This window comes from Salvelinus alpinus, chromosome 11 (assembly GCF_045679555.1).
Source record: "Salvelinus alpinus chromosome 11, SLU_Salpinus.1, whole genome shotgun sequence".
Lineage (NCBI taxonomy): Eukaryota > Metazoa > Chordata > Actinopteri > Salmoniformes > Salmonidae > Salvelinus > Salvelinus alpinus.
The window spans coordinates 70762884-70778023 of record NC_092096.1 but is presented as its reverse complement, the minus strand read 5'-3'; the positions used below and the strand labels follow the sequence as shown (position 1 = coordinate 70778023).

Genomic DNA, 15140 nt, shown 5'->3' with positions numbered 1-15140 from the left:
TTCTAGGGCTGGTACCTGTATCTGTACTAGGGCTGGCTGGTACCTGTATCTGTACTAGGGCTGGCTGGTACCTGTATCTGTACTAGGGCTGGCTGGTACCTGTATCTGTACTAGGGCTGGTACCTGTATCTGTACTAGGGCTGGTACCTGTATCTGTACTAGGGCTGGTACCTGTATCTGTACTAGGGCTGGTACCTGTATCTGTACTAGGGCTGGTACCTGTATCTGTACTAGGGCTGGTACCTGTATCTGTACTAGGGCTGGTACCTGTATCTGTACTAGGGCTGGTACCTGTACCTGTACTAGGGCTGGTACCTGTATCTGTACTAGGGCTGGTACCTGTATCTGTACTAGGGCTGGTACCTGTATCTATATGGTACCTGTATCTGTACTAGGGCTGGTACCTGTATCTATATGGTACCTGTATCTGTACTAGGGGTGGTACCTGTATCTGTACTAGGGGTGGTACCTGTATCTGTACTAGGGCTGGTACCTGTATCTGTACTAGGGCTGGTACCTGTATCTGTACTAGGGCTGGTACCTGTATCTGTACTAGGGCTGGTACCTGTATCTGTACTAGGGGTGGTACCTGTATCTGTACTAGGGCTGGTACCTGTATCTGTACTAGGGCTGGTACCTGTATCTGTACTAGGGCTGGTACCTGTATCTGTACTAGGGGTGGTACCTGTATCTGTACTAGGGCTGGTACCTGTATCTGTACTACGGCTGGTACCTGTATCTGTACTAGGGCTGGTACCTGTATCTGTACTAGGGCTGGCTGGTACCTGTATCTGTACTAGGGCTGGTCCCTGTATCTGTACTAGGGCTGGCTGGTACCTGTATCTGTACTAGGGCTGGTACCTGTATCTGTTCTAGGGCTGGTACCTGTATCTGTTCTAGGGCTGGTCCCTGTATCTGTACTAGGGCTGGCTGGTACCTGTATCTGTACTAGGGCTGGTACCTGTATCTGTACTAGGGCTGGTACCTGTATCTGTACTAGGGCTGGCTGGTACCTGTATCTGTACTAGGGCTGGTACCTGTATCTGTTCTAGGGCTGGTACCTGTATCTGTACTAGGGCTGGTACCTGTATCTGTACTAGGGCTGGTACCTGTATCTGTTCTAGGGCTGGTACCTGTATCTGTACTAGGGCTGGTACCTGTATCTATATGGTACCTGTATCTGTACTAGGGCTGGTACCTGTATCTGTACTAGGGCTGGCTGGTACCTGTATCTGTACTAGGGCTGGTACCTGTATCTGTTCTAGGGCTGGTACCTGTATCTGTTCTAGGGCTGGTACCTGTATCTGTACTAGGGCTGGTACCTGTATCTGTACTAGGGCTGGCTGGTACCTGTATCTGTACTAGGGCTGGCTGGTACCTGTATCTGTACTAGGGCTGGTACCTGTATCTGTACTAGGGCTGGTACCTGTATCTGTACTAGGGCTGGTACCTGTATCTGTACTAGGGCTGGTACCTGTATCTGTACTAGGGCTGGTACCTGTATCTGTACTAGGGCTGGTACCTGTATCTGTACTAGGGCTGGTACCTGTATCTGTACTAGGGCTGGTACCTGTATCTGTACTAGGGCTGGTACCTGTACCTGTACTAGGGCTGGTACCTGTATCTGTACTAGGGCTGGTACCTGTATCTGTACTAGGGCTGGTACCTGTATCTATATGGTACCTGTATCTGTACTAGGGCTGGTACCTGTATCTATATGGTACCTGTATCTGTACTAGGGGTGGTACCTGTATCTGTACTAGGGGTGGTACCTGTATCTGTACTAGGGCTGGTACCTGTGTCTGTACTAGGGCTGGTACCTGTATCTGTACTAGGGCTGGTACCTGTATCTGTACTAGGGCTGGTACCTGTATCTGTACTAGGGGTGGTACCTGTATCTGTACTAGGGCTGGTACCTGTATCTGTACTAGGGCTGGTACCTGTATCTGTACTAGGGCTGGTACCTGTATCTGTACTAGGGCTGGTACCTGTATCTGTACTAGGGGTGGTACCTGTATCTGTACTAGGGCTGGTACCTGTATCTGTACTAGGGCTGGCTGGTACCTGTATCTGTTCTAGGGCTGGTACCTGTATCTGTACTAGGGCTGGTACCTGTATCTGTACTAGGGCTGGCTGGTACCTGTATCTGTTCTAGGGCTGGTACCTGTATCTGTTCTAGGGCTGGTACCTGTATCTGTACTAGGGCTGGTACCTGTATCTGTACTAGGGCTGGTACCTGTATCTGTACTAGGGCTGGTACCTGTATCTGTACTAGGGCTGGTACCTGTATCTGTTCTAGGGCTGGTACCTGTATCTATATGGTACCTGTATCTGTACTAGGGCTGGTACCTGTATCTATATGGTACCTGTATCTGTACTAGGGCTGGTACCTGTATCTGTACTAGGGCTGGTACCTGTATCTATATGGTACCTGTATGTACTAGGGCTGGTACCTGTATCTGTACTAGGGCTGGTACCTGTATCTGTACTAGGGCTGGTACCTGTATCTGTACTAGGGCTGGTACCTGTATCTGTACAAGGGCTGGTACCTGTATCTGTACTAGGGCTGGTACCTGTATCTGTACTAGGGCTGGTACCTGTATCTGTACTAGGGCTGGTACCTGTATCTGTACTAGGGGTGGTACCTGTATCTGTACTAGGGCTGGTACCTGTATCTGTACTAGGGCTGGTACCTGTATCTGTACTAGGGCTGGTACCTGTATCTGTACTAGGGCTGGTACCTGTATCTGTACTAGGGGTGGTACCTGTATCTGTACTAGGGCTGGTACCTGTATCTGTACTAGGGCTGGCTGGTACCTGTATCTGTTCTAGGGCTGGTACCTGTATCTGTACTAGGGCTGGTACCTGTATCTGTACTAGGGCTGGCTGGTACCTGTATCTGTTCTAGGGCTGGTACCTGTATCTGTTCTAGGGCTGGTACCTGTATCTGTACTACGGCTGGTACCTGTATCTGTACTAGGGCTGGTACCTGTATCTGTACTACGGCTGGTACCTGTATCTGTACTAGGGCTGGTACCTGTATCTGTACTAGGGCTGGTACCTGTATCTGTACTAGGGCTGGTACCTGTATCTGTACTAGGGCTGGTACCTGTATCTGTACTAGGGCTGGTACCTGTATCTGTACTAGGGCTGGTACCTGTATCTGTACTAGGGCTGGTACCTGTATCTGTACTAGGGGTGGTACCTGTATCTGTACTAGGGCTGGTACCTGTATCTGTACTACGGCTGGTACCTGTATCTGTACTAGGGCTGGTACCTGTATCTGTACTAGGGCTGGCTGGTACCTGTATCTGTACTAGGGCTGGTCCCTGTATCTGTACTAGGGCTGGCTGGTACCTGTATCTGTACTAGGGCTGGTACCTGTATCTGTTCTAGGGCTGGTACCTGTATCTGTTCTAGGGCTGGTCCCTGTATCTGTACTAGGGCTGGCTGGTACCTGTATCTGTACTAGGGCTGGTACCTGTATCTGTACTAGGGCTGGTACCTGTATCTGTACTAGGGCTGGCTGGTACCTGTATCTGTACTAGGGCTGGTACCTGTATCTGTTCTAGGGCTGGTACCTGTATCTGTACTAGGGCTGGTACCTGTATCTGTACTAGGGCTGGTACCTGTATCTGTTCTAGGGCTGGTACCTGTATCTGTACTAGGGCTGGTACCTGTATCTATATGGTACCTGTATCTGTACTAGGGCTGGTACCTGTATCTGTACTAGGGCTGGCTGGTACCTGTATCTGTACTAGGGCTGGTACCTGTATCTGTTCTAGGGCTGGTACCTGTATCTGTTCTAGGGCTGGTACCTGTATCTGTACTAGGGCTGGTACCTGTATCTGTACTAGGGCTGGCTGGTACCTGTATCTGTACTAGGGCTGGCTGGTACCTGTATCTGTACTAGGGCTGGTACCTGTATCTGTACTAGGGCTGGTACCTGTATCTGTACTAGGGCTGGTACCTGTATCTGTACTAGGGCTGGTACCTGTATCTGTACTAGGGCTGGTACCTGTATCTGTACTAGGGCTGGTACCTGTATCTGTACTAGGGCTGGTACCTGTATCTGTACTAGGGCTGGTACCTGTATCTGTACTAGGGCTGGTACCTGTATCTGTACTAGGGCTGGTACCTGTATCTGTACTAGGGCTGGTACCTGTACCTGTACTAGGGCTGGTACCTGTATCTGTACTAGGGCTGGTACCTGTATCTATATGGTACCTGTATCTGTACTAGGGCTGGTACCTGTATCTATATGGTACCTGTATCTGTACTAGGGGTGGTACCTGTATCTGTACTAGGGGTGGTACCTGTTTCTGTACTAGGGCTGGTACCTGTATCTGTACTAGGGCTGGTACCTGTATCTGTACTAGGGCTGGTACCTGTATCTGTACTAGGGCTGGTACCTGTATCTGTACTAGGGGTGGTACCTGTATCTGTACTAGGGCTGGTACCTGTATCTGTACTAGGGCTGGTACCTGTATCTGTACTAGGGCTGGTACCTGTATCTGTACTAGGGCTGGTACCTGTATCTGTACTAGGGGTGGTACCTGTATCTGTACTAGGGCTGGTACCTGTATCTGTACTAGGGCTGGCTGGTACCTGTATCTGTTCTAGGGCTGGTACCTGTATCTGTACTAGGGCTGGTACCTGTATCTGTACTAGGGCTGGCTGGTACCTGTATCTGTTCTAGGGCTGGTACCTGTATCTGTTCTAGGGCTGGTACCTGTATCTGTACTAGGGCTGGTACCTGTATCTGTACTAGGGCTGGTACCTGTATCTGTACTAGGGCTGGTACCTGTATCTGTACTAGGGCTGGTACCTGTATCTGTTCTAGGGCTGGTACCTGTATCTATATGGTACCTGTATCTGTACTAGGGCTGGTACCTGTATCTATATGGTACCTGTATCTGTACTAGGGCTGGTACCTGTATCTGTACTAGGGCTGGTACCTGTATCTATATGGTACCTGTATCTGTACTAGGGCTGGTACCTGTATCTGTACTAGGGCTGGTACCTGTATCTATATGGTACCTGTATCTGTACTAGGGCTGGTACCTGTATCTGTACTAGGGCTGGTACCTGTATCTGTACTAGGGCTGGTACCTGTATCTGTACTAGGGCTGGTACCTGTATCTGTACTAGGGGTGGTACCTGTATCTGTACTAGGGCTGGTACCTGTATCTGTACTAGGGCTGGTACCTGTATCTGTACTAGGGCTGGTACCTGTATCTGTACTAGGGCTGGTACCTGTATCTGTACTAGGGCTGGTACCTGTATCTGTACTAGGGGTGGTACCTGTATCTGTACTAGGGCTGGTACCTGTATCTGTACTAGGGCTGGTACCTGTATCTGTACTAGGGGTGGTACCTGTATCTGTACTAGGGCTGGTACCTGTATCTGTACTAGGGCTGGTACCTGTATCTGTACTAGGGCTGGTACCTGTATCTGTACTAGGGCTGGTACCTGTATCTGTACTAGGGCTGGTACCTGTATCTGTACTAGGGCTGGTACCTGTATCTGTACTAGGGCTGGTACCTGTATCTGTACTAGGGCTGGTACCTGTATCTGTACTAGGGCTGGTACCTGTATCTGTACTAGGGCTGGTACCTGTATCTGTACTAGGGCTGGTACCTGTATCTGTACTAGGGCTGGTACCTGTATCTGTACTAGGGCTGGTACCTGTATCTGTACTAGGGCTGGTACCTGTATCTGTACTAGGGCTGGTACCTGTATCTGTACTAGGGCTGGTACCTGTATCTGTACTAGGGGTGGTACCTGTATCTGTACTAGGGCTGGTACCTGTATCTGTACTAGGGCTGGTACCTGTATCTGTACTACGGCTGGTACCTGTATCTGTACTAGGGCTGGTACCTGTATCTGTACTAGGGCTGGTACCTGTATCTGTACTAGGGCTGGTACCTGTATCTGTACTAGGGCTGGTACCTGTATCTGTACTAGGGCTGGTACCTGTATCTGTACTAGGGCTGGTACCTGTATCTGTACTAGGGCTGGTACCTGTATCTGTACTAGGGCTGGTACCTGTATCTGTACTAGGGGTGGTATTACTTGTTAGGAAGCGAAACACGAAGCGGATTTCACTTCGTTATGAAAACATTCCTAATGTTGGAAACAAACATCATTATGTTGCCATCCAGACTCGCATATCTTTTATAAGCTATATATATATATATTTGTTTTTGAGTTTTTTCTAATCTATATATATATTTTCTAAGCTATATATATTTATATTTTCTAAGCTATATATATACAGTATATATATTCTTTTTTTTCTAATCTATATATATTTATATTTTCTAAGCTATATATATTTATATTTTCTAAGTTATATATATACAGTATATATATTTTTTTTCCTAATCTATATATATATATATTCTAAGCTATAGCACACTATTATTTACATAGAGCAGGTTTTTAAACACCACAGAGTTTAGTGTGCTTTGTGTTTTCATTTTTGCCATGGAAATATTGTGTTTCTGGTATCATCACAGCCCTGGTGATCCACAAGGGAGACTAGAATCATGGGCTGCTCTACCACCCCACCACCAATCGAGAGCCATAGAGCAGACACTCCCCCCAACAGGAGACTGGAGACATCTACCACCCCACCACCAATCAGAATAGAGCCATAAAGGAGACTAGACATCTACCACCCCACCACCAATCAGAATAGAGACATAAAGGAGACTAGACATCTACCACCCCACCACCAATCAGAATAGAGTCACAGGGGAGATTAGACATCTACCACCCCACCACCAATCAGAATAGAGACATAAAGGAGACTAGGCATCTACCACCCCACCACCAATCAGAATAGAGACATAAAGGAGACTAGACATCTACCACCCCACTACCAATCAGAATAGAGACATAAGGGAGACTAGACATCTACCACCCCACCAATCAGAATAGAGACATAAAGGAGACTAGACATCTACCACCCCACCACCAATCAGAATAGAGACATAAAGGAGACTAGACATCTACCACCCCTCCACCAATCAGAATAGAGACATAAAGGAGACTAGACATCTACCACCCCTCCACCAATCAGAATAGAGTCATAAAGGAGACTAGACATCTACCACCCCACCACCAATCAGAATAGACTAGACTACTACACACTAATCAGTGACAACTACACTACTTAACGGACTATTTAAAGTTAGCCTGGGGGCCAACCCAGTGACAACTACACTACTTAACGGACTATTTAAAGTTAGCCTGGGGGCCAACCCAGTGACAACTACACTACTTAACGGGCTATTTAAAGTTAGCCTGGGGGCCAACCCAGTGACTACTACACTACTTAACGGGCTATTTAAAGTTAGCCTGGGGGCCAACCCAGTGACAACTACACTACTTAACGGACTATTTAAAGTTAGCCTGGGGGCCAACCCAGGGACAACTACACTACTTAATGGGCTATTTAAAGTTAGCCTGGGGGCCAACCCAGGGACAACTACACTACTTAACGGACTATTTAAAGTTAGCCTGGGGGCCAACCAGGTGACAACTACACTACTTAACGGACTATTTAAAGTTAGCCTGGGGGCCAACCCAGTGACAACTACACTACTTAACGGACTATTTAAAGTTAGCCTGGGGGCCAACCCAGTGACAACTACACTACTTAACGGACTATTTAAAGTTAGCCTGGGGGCCAACCCAGGGACAACTACACTACTTAACGGACTATTTAAAGTTAGCCTGGGGGCCAACCAGGTGACAACTACACTACTTAACGGACTATTTAAAGTTAGCCTGGGGGCCAACCCAGTGACAACTACACTACTTAACGGACTATTTAAAGTTAGCCTGGGGGCCAACCAGGTGACAACTACACTACTTAACGGACTATTTAAAGTTAGCCTGGGGGCCAACCCAGGGACAACTACACTACTTAACGGACTATTTAAAGTTAGCCTGGGGGCCAACCAGGTGACAACTACACTACTTAACGGACTATTTAAAGTTAGCCTGGGGGCCAACAAAGTGACTACTACACTACTTAACGGACTATTTAAAGTTAGCCTGGGGGCCAACCCAGTGACAACTACACTACTTAACGGACTATTTAAAGTTAGCCTGGGGGCCAACCAGGTGACAACTACACTACTTAACGGGCTATTTAAAGTTAGCCTGGGGGCCAACCCAGTGACAACTACACTACTTAACGGGCTATTTAAAGTTAGCCTGGGGGCCAACCCAGTGACGGTGAGACACTAAGAATGTGTCTGTGTCTCAAATGACAGCCTATTCCCTACAGGGAAGGGCGCTACTTCTGGTCAGGGCCTTTTTAATATCACATGACCTCTGATGTCGTTCTTGGAAAAGAACTGAGGGACTTTCTAAACTTAATTTTTTTTAAATAATAATAATAATAATTAACTTAGTAGTCGCTTTAAACAGTAACATTGTGTCTAAAAACGGAGTCTGGTACTTTAAAGAAACATCTGGTTGTTTGTTGCTTAAATAGGATTGTTGAGATAACATTGAAATAACATTGAGATAACATTGAAATAACATTGAGACAACGTTGAAATAACATTGAAATAACATTGAAATAACATTGAGACAACGTTGAAATAACATTGAGACAACGTTGAAATAACATTGAAATAACATTGAGACAACGTTGAAATAACATTGAGACAACGTTGAACGATGGCGACGGTGCGTAAAGATGGCGGAATTCAGATATGACGTTATTGTTTTTTAAAAGTTATTAAACTACGGCGCTCAATAAGGTTCAATGTGACAATGAATCTTTTTTGTTGTTGCTTTCTCGATAACGCCGCCATCTTGGAAATAGAATTGCGATCCATGTCTCCTAATGACGTCACGAACAAGGAGTAATGCCGACCAATGTACAGTACGGCGACCTACTTAGCCAACAAGGCATTTGTTGTAAAGTACAATGAGGGGGGGGGCCGCCATCTTTATGCACCTCCTGAAAGAGCACTGTGTTGTATCCTCTTGTCGACTCACTGATCGTCTTCCATTTCGCTCGTTTCTCATCCCTCTCTCCTCTCTCTTCTCTTGTTCAGGAAGAGGCCATACCAGAGTTGGAGATAGATGTGGACGAGCTGCTGGACATGCCTAGTGATGATGACCGAGGAGCCAGAGTTAAAGATCTCCTGGTAGACTGTTACAAACCCACCGAGGTACGTCAGTCCCCCACCTCCTTTCTGCAACAGTATATTCTTCGTGCTGCTGTTGAATCGTGGTGGGGGGGGGGGGGGGGGGGTTCTAACTGTGTCATGTGTTTTATGGTTTTGTACCCCAAGGAAGAGTAGCTGCTCCCTCGCTAACGGGGATCCTAATCAACAAAACGTTCTCCCTTCCTTAGCCCGGGCCACACACAACCCCTAGACACTTGTCCTTGAGCTGATTCTAATAATTAGCTGGTTTATATATAAATGAATCAAGTTAGTTACAACTGGGGATGGATTTGAAACCTACAGGAGGGTGTCTCTCCAGGAACAGGGTCGGAGTTGAAACCTACAGGAGGGTATCTCTCCAGGAACAGGGTTGGAGTTAAAACCTACAGGAGGGTATCTCTCCAGGAACAGGGTTGGAGTTAAAACCTACAGGAGGGTTTCTCTCCAGGAACAGGGTTGGAGTTAAAACCTACAGGAGGGTATCTCTCCAGGAACAGGGTTGGAGTTAAAACCTACAGGAGGGTATCTCTCCAGGAACAGGGCTGGAGTTAAAACCTACAGGAGGGTAGTTCTCCAGGAACAGGGCTGGAGTTAAAACCTACAGGAGGGTATCTCTCCAGGAACAGGGTTGGAGTTAAAACCTACAGGAGGGTATCTCTCCAGGAACAGGGCTGGAGTTAAAACCTACAGGAGGGTAGTTCTCCAGGAACAGGGCTGGAGTTAAAACCTACAGGAGGGTATCTCTCCAGGAACAGGGTTGGAGAGCCCTGCCCTAGAGACAGTTGTTACTAATGGTGTGTTTTGTCCCTCTTCTCTTCATGTAGGATGCTTTTTGTCCCTCTTCTCTCCCTGTAGGATGTTGTTACTAATGGTCTGTTTTGTCCCTCTTCTCTTCATGTAGGATGCTTTTTGTCCCTCTTCTCTCCCTGTAGGATGTTGTTACTAATGGTCTGTTTTGTCCCTCTTCTCTCCCTGTAGGACTTTGTGTCTGATCTGCTGGATAAGATACGTGGCATGCAGAAACTCACCACCCCCCAGAAGAAATAACCTCACCCCTCCCTCACCCCTCTCCCTCAATTCTATCCTCACCCTTTCTCCTCCCTCAGCCCAACTGGCCTTCCCCCACCCCCAACCTCACCCAACTGGCCTTCCCCCACCCCCAACCTCACCCAACTGGCCTTCCCCCACCCCCAACCTCACCCAACTGGCCTTCCCCCACCCCCAACCTCACCCAACTGGCCTTCCCCCACCCCCAACCTCACCCAACTGGCCTTCCCCCACCCCCAACCTCACCCAACTGGCCTTCCCCCACCCCCAACCTCACCCAACTGGCCTTCCCCCACCCCCAACCTCACCCAACTGGCCTTCCCCCACCCCCAACCTCACCCAACTGGCCTTCCCCCACCCCCAACCTCACCCAACTGGCCTTCCCCCACCCCCAACCTCACCCAACTGGCCTTCCCCCACCCCCAACCTCACCCAACTGGCCTTCCCCCACCCCCAACCTCACCCAACTGAAGAAATAGGAGTTTAGCTTCCTCAGAGATGGCGGGAGGAGGAGGAGGAGGAGAAGAGAGTGGAGTAGAGGGACGAAGAAAACGAGAAGAGAGGGTGGAAGAAGAGGAGGAGAGAAGATTGAAGCAGCCAATCAGATATAAGCAGGGCTCATGATGTCCTATCCTGTGGTTATATTTTAATGTTTTATTTAGTTGAATCTTATTTTTAGTTTTTTAAAGGGGTTTGTATTGTTGTTAAATGATCAATGGATCTGTCCTGTTTCTCATGTTAATGTGATGCCAGTGAACATACTATAATGTGGCTGTAAGTTTAGTAGTGGTGAGTTTTAGTCCCAAATGGTAACTTATCTTCTATAGTCCACTACTTCTAACCAGGGCTCTGGTTGTGGACTAGGTGATAAGGAGCCATTTTGGCTCTGGTTGTGGACTAGGTGATAAGGAGCCATTTTGGCTCTGGTTGTGGACTAGGTGATAAGGAGACATTTTGGCTCTGGTTGTGGACTAGGTGATAAGGAGCCATTTTGGCTCTGGTTGTGGACTAGGTGATAAGGAGCCATTTTGGCTCTGGTTGTGGACTAGGTGATAAGGAGCCATTTTGGCTCTGGTTGTGGACTAGGTGATAAGGAGCCATTTTGGCTCTGGTTGTGGACTAGGTGATAAGGGGACATTTTGGCTCTGGTTGTGGACTAGGTGATAAGGGGACATTTTGGCTCTGGTTGTGGACTAGGTGATAGGGAGACATTTTGGCTCTGGTTGTGGACTAGGTGATAAGGAGACATTTTGGCTCTGGTTGTGGACTAGGTGATAAGGAGACATTTTGGCTCTGGTTGTGGACTAGGCGATAGGGAGACATTTTGGCTCTGGTTGTGGACTAGGTGATAAGGAGACATTTTGGCTCTGGTTGTGGACTAGGTGATAAGGAGCCATTTTGGGACGTAACCTTTAGAGTTTTAGTATGGGACTGACTCCTGCGTATAATACAGTGTATACATTTAAATGTTAGTCATTTAGCCGACGCTCTTTTCCCAGAGCGACTTATAGGAGCGATTAGGGTGAAGTGCCTTGCTCAAGGGTACATCGGCAGATTTGTCACCTAGTCGGATCGGGGATTCAAACCAACGACCTTTCAGTTATTGGCCAAACACTCTTAACCACTAGGATACCTGCTGCCCCATACGTAGCTCTGTGTGTGGTCTGGAACACACACACACAACACACACACACACCACACACACACCACACACAACACACACACACACAACACACACACACACACACAACACACACAACACACACACACACACACACACACACACACACACACACACACACACACACACACACACACACACACACACACACACACACACACACACACACACACACACACACACACACACACACACACAACACACACAACACACACACACACACACACACACACACACACACACACACACACACACACACACACACACACACACACACACACACACACACACACACACACACACACACACACACACACACACACACACACACACACACACACACACACACACACACACACACACACACACAACACACACACACACACACACACACACACACACACACACACACACACACACACACACACACACACACACACACACACACACACACACACACACACACACACACACACACACACACACACACACACACACACACACACACCGGGGAACATGAACAAAGTGGCCTTGTTTTTCTCTGTCTCTTTTCTTCTTCTCACACACACACACACACACACACACACACACACACACACACACACACACACACACACACACACACACACACACACACACACACACACACACACACACACACACACACACACACACACACACACACACACACACACACACACACACACACAACACACACACACACACAACACACACACACACACAGACACACACACACAACACACACAACACACACACAGACACACACACACACACACAACACACACACACACACACCACACACAACACACACACACACACACACACACACACACACACACACACACACACACACACACACACACACACACACACACACACACACACACACACACACACACACACACACACACACACACACACACACACACCGGGGAACATGAACAAAGTGGCCTTGTTTTTCTCTGTCTCTTTTCTTCTTCTCTACAACAGTTTATTTTCTCTCTCGTCGTGTGTCGAGTCTAAGGGCTATTTTCACTGAGGACTCATGGAGAGTTCTCAGTAGAGCAGTAAACCAATGAGGGGTGAGATGGGAGGGGGGAGTGAAGGCAGGGGCAAGGGGGGGGGGGGGCACTGTAGTGGAAAATTGTGGCTGTCTGGATGCGTTCATCCAAATTGCAACACACACACACACACACACACACACACACACGCACACACACTCAGAGAACAGCAGTAAGGGAACAACAGCTGCTGCTCCTTCATGCTCACACACACACACACACACACACACACACACACACACACACACACACACACACACACACACACACACACACACACACACACACACACACACACACACACACACACACACACATGTTAATAGTGACTCTCTCTCCAACAGACACACAAATGGGAAGGGGGGGGTTGAACAACCTAATCATCGAGAGATGGCGCAAGAGAGAGATAAATAGAGCGACCGAGAGCGACAGAGAGAGAGAATCAGAGGTCTTACTCTTCCTGGCTTGGCTGCCTCACAAGGCCTCAGTGTTGCTTATCACGCTGCTCTCTATCTCCTCAATCACTCACACACACACACACACACACACACACACACACACACACACACACACACACACACACACACACACACACACACACACACACACACACACACACACACACACACACACACACACACGTCTCTCTATTTGGCCCTCACTCCTTCCTTCCTCTCTCTCCTTGCGTTCTACTTCCAGCAATCATCTACACAGATGACACCTTCTCTCCCTCCATCTCTTTAAAAAAAATTAGGGCTCTTTAATCCGCATCGTGGAAGTTCATCTTTACAGCGTGACTGAAAGGTAATGTAAACGCTGTCGACTCAGAAATGACCTTGACATTTCTATCGCGGCTTTCTAAGGTATTAAGGTTTTTCCAGATTCAATACACCCGAGTCGACTTTGCCTTTTGGTCTTTATTTATGTTACAAACCAAATAGAATGAGACTTTAATTTTTAATGGAACAATTTTTTTGATGAAATGGAACAATGTTTTTTTTTTTTTATGTTTCTCCTCTTTTTAAAAAGGAGATCCTGTTGTTGTTTAGGAAAGAGGTCACCCAGAGTTCACCCAGAGGTCATCTATATCTCTACACTGCATTCTTTAGATGCAATTATCTATTATAGGTCAATTTTTACTGTGCTTATTATTATTATTATTATTATTATACCTGCTGTGTCCCAAATGGCACCCTATTCTCTATATAGTGCACTACTTTTGGCCAGAGCCCTATGTGGGCCCTGCGATAACACTACCGTCCTATCCATGGTGTACTTGTACATCAAGCTGCCTCACAGTACAGAAACAGGCTCATATGGGCTGTTCTGACTCTGACATGGCTACTTACTTACCCATAAGGCTCTGGTCAAATGCAGTGCACTATGTAGGGGAATAGGGTGCTATTTGAGACGGAGCCCCTAATAGACTGTTGTTGGGTGTGTCGGACATATTTTACTCTACGACAACTTGCACAAAAAAAAGACAAAAAAAAAAGGTGATTTTATTGATTAAAGAAATGCTGTTTTAGAAGTGATGTGTTTCTGGAGGAAAATATGAACAAACTGAAAAACAAAAAATGTAGCAATATCAACAGGGTCTTGTTATTTACCAATTTTGTTACACTTTTATGCAACTTTAATAAAAATATGTTCAAATGAACTGTGTGTGTGTGCGTGTGCGTGTGTGTGTGCGTGTGTGTGTGTGTGTGTGTGTGTGTGTGTGTGTGTGTGTGTGTGTGTGTGTGTGTGTGTGTGTGTGTGTGTGTGTGTGCGTGTGTGTGTGCGTGTGTGTGTGTGTGTGCGTGTGCGTGTGCGTGTGCGTGTGCGTGTGTGTGTGTGTGTGTGTGTGTTTGTCCTTCAGAATGATGTGTATATGTATCATTGGTAACAACACGTATCACTGACATTGGAAATGGTTTTGTCGCCACCTGCAGGACATCTGTGGTATAATTATATCGTAAATAGAGCGCGCCAACAAAGACTTCATAACTAACCCAAGATAGACCAGAGCAGTTTCCATTGGCAGCAAGTGACTCCGTGGGCAGAGCCTAACGTTTATTTGAATATTTCCGTTAGTGAACTCCTGCTATGTGAAGTGCGAGTGCGCAATAACTCATTTCTCTCCCTTTACAC

At 47.2% G+C, this 15140-nt stretch overlaps 1 protein-coding gene across 2 annotated transcripts in view; it reads left to right on the top strand.

The window, feature by feature from the left end:
- The window catches only part of LOC139534737 (protein phosphatase 1 regulatory subunit 14B-like), a 41192-nt gene extending 26525 nt beyond the window's left edge, over window positions 1-14667 (top strand). Inside the window, exons 2-4 of one of the 2 annotated variants that reach the window (XR_011666995.1) lie at window positions 9084-9200; window positions 10176-10330; window positions 10703-14667. Coding sequence is in view for 1 of the 2 variants with exons in the window: in XM_071334148.1 (XP_071190249.1) it covers window positions 9084-9200; window positions 10176-10244 (186 nt within the window). In the remaining variant the exon portion in view is untranslated. Of the gene's footprint in view, window positions 1-9083; window positions 9201-10175 lie in introns of both variants that reach the window. The other variant, XM_071334148.1, reaches the window with a different exon arrangement.
- The last annotated feature ends 473 nt before the right edge of the window (window positions 14668-15140 follow it).